A 9,949-nucleotide genomic window follows, 5' to 3' on the forward strand; every position below is an offset into this window, starting at 1 on the left:
TTTACATGCAAAATATAATTGTCTGAATTGTTTTGTGTACGGTTCCCAAGATGGAACTGACCACACAGCAGAACCACTTCAAGATTGAGCTTAAGAGTTTGGAGGACGACCTGTTGAGTCGCCTCTCTGCAGCCCATGGCAATTTCCTGGGTGATATTTCTCTGGTAGAGCAACTCGAGACCACCAAGAGCACAGCCGCTCACATTCAGCACAAGGTGAGGTTATTACACCAACAGGGTCCTATCAGTTGGGGCACGTGTTTTTTTTTGTCACTCAAGTATTTTCTGAATGTCACACAACAGGAAGCGCCTCATTTTATTGCATTAGCTGCAAATGATGTGTAGTTAGGAATATGTGTAATGAGAGGGTTTTGGAGCATGACTGAGAGCCTAATAGCTCATTTTGTGCAATTGGAACACACAGGTGGTGGAGGCCAGAGAGAACGAGACAAAGATCAACGAGGCTCGAGAACTTTACCGCCTAGCAGCTGAGAGAGCGTCGCTCCTCTTCTTCATCATCAATGACCTCAGCAGGATTAACCCCATGTATCAGTTTTCTCTCAAGGTGAAACCTTTACCCCTGAAGTGCCACTCATCGGGGGAAAAACAATGCAATGATTTTTTTAATTAGAGCTGTTTGTAAATGTTGTTTCTCTTTGTGATTAAGATTTTAGGCACAGCCCTGTCCGTACAATTCAGCTTAAAGTTGTGCTTCTATGCCAAAACTTCAGCATTAGGGTCTTGTCTATATGTATGTAGTCCTTACCACAGCACTGTCCTCCCTTTGGTTGTCTTCCAGACCTTTAACTCAGTGTTCAACAAAGCAATGGAGCATGCCGAATGGGACGAGGATGTGAGAACCAGAGTGCGCACCCTCACCGAGGCCATCACCTATTCTGTATTCCTGTACACCAGCCAGGGCCTGTTTGAGAGAGACAAGTTAACCTTCTTGTCACACACTGCCTTCCAGGTGAGGGACTCAGGGCCGCCTCAAAGGTGGGGCCTCCTGTCATCCTCATCAATCAAAGTACTTTTCTGCCCCCACATTAACTTCAATTAAAAGCAGTCAGCAGGACCATACGCTGCTATTGATTACCTCTCACACCTTGCTCCGCGGCTGCTGTTCAGACAGTTGGTTCTGACAAGGGGGTTGGTTCTGATGGCATAATGCAATTATCTGTCATTGCGCCAACTGTTTTCATCTTTAGAAATTGTGCTGCTCTGAAGGCTGTCCTTCACGTGGCCATTTCACATTCAGGAGCACTTATTCAGCCTGTACGAGTTTATGCTATCTCCTTGCCAGAGTTTTCTTGCAGTTTTCAATTGTTGTGGAAATGATTTAAAGGAGATCAATACAACATAGATCACTACAAACTGCTCTTGGTCCTTCCCCTCAGATTCTGCTCAAGCAGGGCCTGATTGATGCTCAAGAATTTGACTTTCTACTGCGTTTCCATGTGGAAGCTTGCCGAGTTAGTCCCGTGTCCTTCCTCTCCCCACACGCCTGGGGAGCCATTAAGGTACAGTCAAGGCTATTAAATATGTGATATAACATGTTGAAGGGTCACATTTTGATTCTTGTTAGCCATCAGATCATCCCTACATACCTTATGCTACTGGTTTTATAATATCTGTTATTTGGGTATAGACCATTTCTACAATGGAGGACTTCAGTGGACTGGACAAAGACGTGGAGAGCTCACCAAAGCGCTGGAGGAAGATCGTTGAATCTAGTTGTCCTGAAAAGGAAAGACTTCCCCAGGACTGGAAGAATAAAAGTTCCCTCCAGAAGCTCATCATTCTCAGAGCACTTCGCCCTGATAGGGTGACCTATACACTAAGGTAAATAAATGACCAGTACATTTGTGTTTGTAAGGGCTGTATATCACTGAACTTTTCCGACTATGTTTCCTGGCAGGAACTTTGTGGAGGCGAGCATGGGAACAAAATATGTGGACGCTGCCAGGCTGGAATTTGACAAGTTGTATGAGGACAGTGGCCCCTTGACCCCTGTGTTCTTCATCCTCTCACCTGGAGTGGATCCACTCAAAGACGTAGAAAAACTAGGTACTGCAGTGCGTATATTGTTTGTTATGTATACATCCTGATCACTTGGTAGGGATAATTATTCTAAATATTCTTTCTGTGCAGGATTGAAGCTGGGATTTTCCATCGACCAGGGCACTCTGCACAACGTCTCGCTGGGACAGGGACAGGAGGAAGTAGCTGAGAGGGTTCTGAGGAAGGCCTCGAATCTTGGACACTGGGTCATTCTGCAGGTACTGTAGGAAGCGGTATTGTTCAGCGACTAGGTTACTGTAGCGACTCCGGGCTGCTCTTCCAGCGAGCCTGTAATGCAACTAATGATATTATCTCACCCCCTGAGCAAGGAAATAAACTCAATTTGGTTCAATAAAAACCATAATTGGCTAAATCAGCACCACAAATGCCTCATTTTAAAGGGAGAAGCCTGCAGCCAAGTGAGTCACTGAAGGTTTTCTTACTAATGGAGAGCATAGCAAGATATCTTTTAGCATGTATCTTTTACAAATGAACTTGAATACATAAAAAAAACAAATTTGTTAACCTATAACATAATCTGCCTAATCTTTTTGTCATATTTTCAGAATGTACACCTGGTGGCTCGCTGGCTGCCCTCTCTTGATGCTCTTCTGGAGACAGCAGCAGAAGACAGTCACCCAAACTACAGGGTGTTCATCACTGGGGAACCTGCACCGAGCCCTGAGAAGCATATTATCCCCAGAGGAATACTGGAGAATGCCATCAAAATCACCAATGAGCCCCCCACCGGCATGAACGCTAGTGTGCATGCAGCCCTCAACAACTTCAATCAAGTGTGTTGAAAATTTTATATAATTTCTAAAAATGCGTTATATTTAGGCCTGCAACTAAATATTATTTTCATTGTTGATTATTTTCTCGATTATTCGATTCGTTGTTTGGTCTATAAAATGTCAGAAAATGACGATCAGTGTTTCCCAAAGCCGAAGATGACGTCCTTAAATGTCTTGTTTTGTCCACAACTTAAAGATATTCAGCTTACTGTCATAGAGGAGTAAACAAACCAGAAAATATTCACATTTAAGAAGCTGGAATCAGAGAATTTAAACTTTTTTTTTTTTTTTAATTACTCAAAGTGATTAATCAATTTTCAAAATAGTTGGTGAGCAATTTAATAGTTGACGATTAATTGTTGCAGCTCTAGTTATATTTGATTAAAATACAAAATATAAAATAACGAGTGTATCATTCACTGTAATCTGTAATTCTTACCCTCTCTCTCTCTCTGTTCAGGACACTCTGGATATGTGCTCCAGAGAACAGGAGTTCAACTCGATGTTCTTCTCCCTCTGCTTCTTTCATGCTTGTGTTACGGAGCGCCGTAAATTTGGTCCCCAAGGGTGGAACCATAACTACCCCTTCAGCACTGGAGACCTCACCATCTCAGCCAGCGTCTTGTACAACTACTTAGAGGCCAACACTAAAGTAATTTTTACCACTTTTTTTTAAAGACAATTCAACATTTATATTTTATTCACATTATTATTGATAAAACTTATAATTTGTTTTTTTTTTACTTCTACTTTCTTAAGCTGTGTAAATTGATAATGATTATGGTGTTTGCTGGCGGCGTTATTGTCAGACAGGGATGTTGAATTACAGTTCAGTGTATCCAATTACTTATTGAAATCTTTTGTTCCACTGCTATTTGTGAAAAATGTTCAGTCTCGTCTTTTTTTTTCCACATTTCTTCTCTTATAACTATGAACACGCAACCTATAATTTAGCTTTATTTCATGGAGACAAAAAATCCATTCTTGGGGTGCTGCACCCCTCACAACTCCTAATGCATTTCTCTTAGAACTCCTATTACTCCGGTCACAACCAATTATGTCTCCTAGGTATTCTGCCCTCCAAAAACGAATGTCCTTCATTATGTTAACCAAACAGTAACCTGTATGTGCGTATACAGAGAATTCATTAGGAGGGCAATGAAGCGTTATCCTAAATGTAATTACATGCAGCCAATGTGACAGTTCACAACGCTACATAAGTGATCACTGCAATTAGAGCTGATGAAGGAAGCAATTTGCAAAACAATACAGGTACAAATGATTGTGAACCTCCAGCTTTTGTAATTTGTTATGAATCACAGGTTCTTTTCTTCCTCCTTCACCCTCACGGATCATAATCTCCCGCTGAGGAAAAGACTCTTCTGTCATACATTAGATCAGTGTGTGCAAAGAAACATAATTTTGTTGCATTTCCCTGCCGTTATCATTATTATAAGAGCTCATTTGGGAAGAGATCATATAGTTACTGCTTGAAGTTCAAAATGAGGAATGGAATAAATTAAAAACTATTTGTGAGATGATCCTGAATGATAACCTGGAAATAATTTAAACATGTGTCTTTATAGTTTAATATACTCCTAATTATTTAAATGCAAAATGTTTTCTTATATTTGCATTGTCCTATCAGTCTACAGACTATGTTTCTTATAGTCCATGCAGGTGCCCTGGGAGGACCTGTGTTATCTTTTTGGGGAGATCATGTATGGAGGACACATTACTGATGGCTGGGATAGGAGACTGTGTAAAACCTATCTGCAAGAGTTCTTGCATCCAAAAATGGTAAGTTACTGTTCATGTTGCCATGTAAGAAGAATCTAATCATTTTCTTGTGTGTGTGTTTGGCTTCAACAATACACAGGTTTAATTGTAGAATTTTCAAGGTTTGAAAAATCAATACTTTTTTAAGTTGCATATACACTCAACATCCGGTTACAATCTTTTTTAATGTACCAAATAGTAAAGAATATCTACAGAGTGGTTTTGAATTTGTTGGTGTTGTTAAGGTAAAGGGTGCCCTCTTGGGATGTAAACCTAAACTGCAGTATTGCACTTTAAGTCATTGGCATTGCTGATTTTTCCACCCTCACTTTAATGATGTTACCTCTCTGTGTGGCAAATTTGTCTGTCAGCTGCTGCATTGAAGTCCACTACACTGTAAGCATTAATAGGTGATTATTCTTTAGCATGTATGATGTTGATAGATGCTTCATTTGGAAGTTTTCTGTTTCTCTCCTGAAGGACTGATTAACCCTCTGCCAGTTCACCTTTTACTACCAAGCTAGCAGCCATTGTTTCTCCAAAAATGCAATCACAACAATCAGACATTGACAAATGTTTTTTTTTATTGTGGGTGTAGCAACAGGTTTGCTGATCATCATATTGAATTCTCAAACACACAGGCACAAGTTTTGCTTGCAAGATTCATGAGGGCTGTTTAGGTTGAATGTTCATTGTCACCATTTTTGCTGCGTGTTAAATAGTGTGCTGTATGTGTTTTCATCTTCTCAAAATGTCAATTCGTAGTTTGAAGGGGAGCTCTTTCTGTGTCCTGGGTTCCTGGCCCCTCCGTTCATGGACTACAGTGGTTACCACAGTTATATTGACGAACATCTCCCATCTGAGAACCCCACTCTGTATGGTCTTCACCCGAATGCTGAGCTCGAGTGCCTCACTGTCACCTCAGACAACCTCTTGAGGACTCTGCTGGAGCTGCAGCCACAGGACTCCTCCAGAGGAGAGGGGGCAACTCAGAGCACAGAGGAGAAGGTGTGGGGGCAGAATGAATCATTATTTGGGAGGGGGAAAAGCAGCTGAGAATACAATAACCTACCTACATAAATCACCTTACCATGTGTATTATTTTTTTCAGGTCAAGTCTGTCATTGAAGACATCCTTGATAAGCTTCCCGAGGAGTACAACATGGCAGAGATAATCACAAAGACAACAGAACGAAGCCCCTACATTTTAGTCTGCTTCCAGGAGTGTGAACGCATGAATCTTCTGCTGGCAGAAATAAGGAAGTCCCTTAATGAGCTGGATCTTGGCCTGAAGGTGCACTCTACTGTGACATATACTTTTTTTTACATTTACATTTATTTTTTACTTTTCGGAGCATGTTTTCTTCTTTGTTTCAGAAACAGCAAGTTAAACAAGTAGTTAAAGGGTATATTGGTCATCTAGGGAGAAAAAAAAATCAGAAATTAATATAGCAAAGTAACATCTCTTGTACAATACAAATAATTTTTCCACTTCATAAGGGATACAGTAAACTAACAACTATCCTACATGAACAAAAGCACTACTTTAGTAATGAAAAGTCTTTCCACAACATAGAAATATAACACTGAAAAGGAAAGAACATGGGAGCTTATACATCAATTAATGCAATTCTTTGATTGTTAAATTTGTTCATGGTAGTGTTTATGGTATGTTAAACATCAGGACTTTTTTTTTTTAACCAATTCACATAAGCAGTGCAAATTGTTGAGTTTCACATATCTCTGCCTCACCTCCAATATTCAAAATGACACAAGCAAAATCAGTATATATTAGTTGTGCAAAATTATTTCAATGTCTTCATAAACTTTGAAATAAGTAGTGTGTCAGCTATACTGTTAATTTGGACTGTGACATATACTTAATACAAAATATACACTTTTTATGTCAAGATCCTGTAGCATTAATGCTGATTTCTTTGTCCACAGGGCGAACTCACCATCTCCTCCAGTATGGAGACTCTACAGTCGGCCCTGTTCAATGACTCTGTTCCCGATTCATGGGCCAGACTGGCTTATCCCTCTACTAAAACACTGGCCCAATGGTAACTACTCCTTTCTAATAATACTGTATTCTTTTCTCCACATGGCCTTTTATTATCTCCTTTTTATTACATGGCTTTGCTGAATACTCTTTTCTGATTGGTCAATCACTGCATTCTATGGTCTGTTATTTCATTAAAGCAGACCGCTGCTATGTAAAACAGATTGCTATGGATGCAGTTATGATGTCAGACTCTGGCGGACCATTTTTGTGATAAATTATTGGTTTCTTAAATAAGTAGCCATGTAATACGCAGGATAATGTACAGCTAGCGGTTCATTTCTGTAAAATAAACCCCTTGAGGGTGATGCAGGACCCCTGCAGGCATCGCCCTGTTGGGTTTATTTCACAACAATGACCCACTTGATGTACATTATCCCTTACTTATTATGTTTCCTGTGACAAACTGCATTTTTTTCTTGAAGCAAAAATTCTGTTAATAAATTTGAAAAAAAAATGTCTTCAAACATGAAGCAAATATTAGGATGACCCTTGCAGACACATTGTAAAGGCTTCAAGCAATGATATCAATGATATACCATGTTGTTAATTGTTGTTTAATCATTTTTTTAATATATATATATATATATAGGTTTAATGATCTAATGTGTAGCTGTCGAGAGCTGGACAGCTGGACTCAAGACTTAGTTCTCCCTGCAGTCGTTTGGCTCTCAGGACTGTTCAACCCACAGTCTTTCCTCACTGGTGAGATCCCAATCTCTAAACCAACAAGACAGATGATTTAGGTGACATGTGCACCAGAGGTAGCAGAAATATTAACATGCAGACTTTTTTTTTTCAGCTGTGCTGCAGAGCATCGCTCGCAAGAATCAGTGGCCCCTGGACAAGATGATTCTGACTGTGGATATAACAAAGAAGACGAAAGACGACTTTGGACATCCACCACGGGAGGGGGCCTATATCCACGGACTCTTCATGGAAGGTCAGAATTAATAAACCTAACATCCCTCCAATACATCCTGCCGTAGTTACATAGATTTTTGATAGTATTTTGCAACACACGTCTTAAAATGTCCATCTCTGTATCTCAATGAAAGCCACCCTGTGTCTCTTAGGAGCACGTTGGGACACTCAGGCAGGACTCGTCTCCGAGGCGGTTTTAAGGGATCTGACTCCAGCCATGCCGGTGCTGTATGTCAGAGCTGTGCCTGCAGAGGAGCAGGAGCTCAAGAATACTTACGAGTGTCCGGTATACCGCACTAAGCAGCGTGGGCCCACATATGTGTGGACCCTCCACCTCCGAACCAAACAGCCTCCTGCCAAGTGGATTGCAGCCGGAGTTGCACTGCTGCTGTCTGTGTGAGACCTTAGATGTACTTTATGATATCTACCAGGGCTGACACCATATCAGACTTTCACTACACAATTATCACGGCCAAAACAATTCACAATAACTATATTATCTTGATATCTATGAAAAATGTGAAAAATAATACTAATGCTATCAGTTGAGTTCATCTTTAACTTTGTTTATTGTGCATTTTGGCAAATGAATAACACTCAATTGTGTGTGGGGCATTGGGGGAGGGAGACAAAATGAGAACAGAAAGAAACTAAAATGATTTAAAGGTAGTGTCAGTAATGCTTAGAAACTGACAAGAGTACACTAGATGATCCAACCGAAACACAGAGCCCAGATTTGCCAACTCTTTTCAAATGAAAGTAGCTTGCAGCACTAGCTCCAAAAGTGGCTCAAGTTGCAGTGCACGGGCAGAGTGCGCACAGCCAGACAGGCCGTCCATTCGGGCTGAATGAAATGATTGGATGAGCGTATTACAGTACTGCGACAGATATGGATAATAAGGTAATGAGAATGAGAATTTCAGCAAATATAACAAAAGATTTATTTGAACAACACTACCAATCCTACCTTTTAAGAGGCGCTGGATTATTTACATGATATTATCATATGTGTATTATTAACATGATGTCAATATTTCATCACGGTTATCGTCAATACCGGTATATTGCGACACCCCTAACATCTACTGACAGTATTCTTCAAACAGTGTTAAAAACATATTTATTAGAGGAGGTGTATTCTGCCATTGAGACAGTATTGAATCATTTATTGTGTTCGTTTTGCTTTTTAACATGTTTTTATAATTACTACACTTTTAATCTTGCATTAATATTGTTGAATCAAATTAGGTTCACACGTGGCAACACTGACATTGTAGTGTATGAATGCGTGTGTGTTTTAGATCTCAAGATAACTGAAATAAAGAAGTGGAAATGCGTGTTTAGCCAACGCTGAACCTGTTGTGTCTATGTCCGACACTGTTGAACATCTCCCTTGAGATGGCTCAGTCTGGCCATGATTTGTTGGGAGCTTATGTCTCCATTTTAGACCATGTAATTCTGGATAGGGAGCATATTTTATTGGAAGGTCAAGATTAAAAAAGCTCTCTGGCTGCCCTCTACTAACTGAATGATACACAATGCCGTCTGGAGGGTTCCCGGACAGAATTCCCAGGAGATGATGTGCATGGTTGCTATTGACTTTTAAATGAGGTGCATTTGACATTGACCTTTTGTACGGCAGAGGCAGAATACTAACAGACGAGTGTAATTCATTCAGCCGGGCCTGTTGAAGAAACCTATTCAAAGATGCTGATAGCTTTCTATGAGAAAGCAACACATTAGATTACCCATCCTTTATCTGTCTGCACTCTCTGTTAGCATCTGATTAACTTAATACGAACCAAATAAAAACCTTTAACCATGAATGAGTCTAAAGAAACACAGCCATCTTATCTCAAATGTTATCTCTTTTAAACTGATTTAATTGAGGTTAATTGAAAACTGAGAAGAGGTCCAGATTAAATAGTTTGACTGAGATTATGCATGCGTATTGAAGGAGTTGTGCATAATTTATATGCTCTTAAATTCCTTGTGTGTCAGAAATATGGTAAAATATTGTGGGAGTGAAGGTTGAGATCATACAACACAGAGAAAAAAATTTGCTCAGAGAGAATTTTGAACAAATAATATCATATATTTAGCCTTTATTTACCATTTACTAATGGGAAACAAGCATCTTTGAAACCATTTTGGAATGTTTATTATTCTTAACATTTGTAAACACACTGTGTCAGGGCAGCGACTTCATGATATTAGCGGAAATTTGCCCAGGAAGAGACAGGGCAGGTGCAATATTTATCTGCTGAGATAAACAAGTGACATATGATGCACAAATTACAGCCATTCTGTTTTTTTTAGTTTCTTTTTGG

General features: G+C 39.8%; 1 protein-coding gene across 1 annotated transcript in view; it reads left to right on the forward strand.

Annotated features, from left to right (window-relative positions):
* LOC119496599 (dynein heavy chain 11, axonemal) overlaps positions 1–8,974 on the forward strand; it is a 44,746-nt gene extending 35,772 nt beyond the window's left edge. The window contains exons 67-82 of the mRNA XM_037784008.1: positions 51–215; positions 424–564; positions 799–969; positions 1,397–1,519; positions 1,648–1,841; positions 1,918–2,066; positions 2,151–2,278; positions 2,627–2,854; positions 3,315–3,506; positions 4,526–4,654; positions 5,399–5,641; positions 5,745–5,927; positions 6,581–6,696; positions 7,288–7,400; positions 7,498–7,638; positions 7,772–8,974. Coding sequence (XP_037639936.1) covers positions 51–215; positions 424–564; positions 799–969; positions 1,397–1,519; positions 1,648–1,841; positions 1,918–2,066; positions 2,151–2,278; positions 2,627–2,854; positions 3,315–3,506; positions 4,526–4,654; positions 5,399–5,641; positions 5,745–5,927; positions 6,581–6,696; positions 7,288–7,400; positions 7,498–7,638; positions 7,772–8,019 — 2,664 coding nt within the window. The 3' untranslated portion in view covers positions 8,020–8,974. The remainder of the gene's footprint in view (positions 1–50; positions 216–423; positions 565–798; positions 970–1,396; positions 1,520–1,647; positions 1,842–1,917; positions 2,067–2,150; positions 2,279–2,626; positions 2,855–3,314; positions 3,507–4,525; positions 4,655–5,398; positions 5,642–5,744; positions 5,928–6,580; positions 6,697–7,287; positions 7,401–7,497; positions 7,639–7,771) is intronic.
* The last annotated feature ends 975 nt before the right edge of the window (positions 8,975–9,949 follow it).

Source organism: Sebastes umbrosus, chromosome 11 (assembly GCF_015220745.1).
Source record: "Sebastes umbrosus isolate fSebUmb1 chromosome 11, fSebUmb1.pri, whole genome shotgun sequence".
In the NCBI taxonomy this organism is placed as follows: domain Eukaryota; kingdom Metazoa; phylum Chordata; class Actinopteri; order Perciformes; family Sebastidae; genus Sebastes; species Sebastes umbrosus.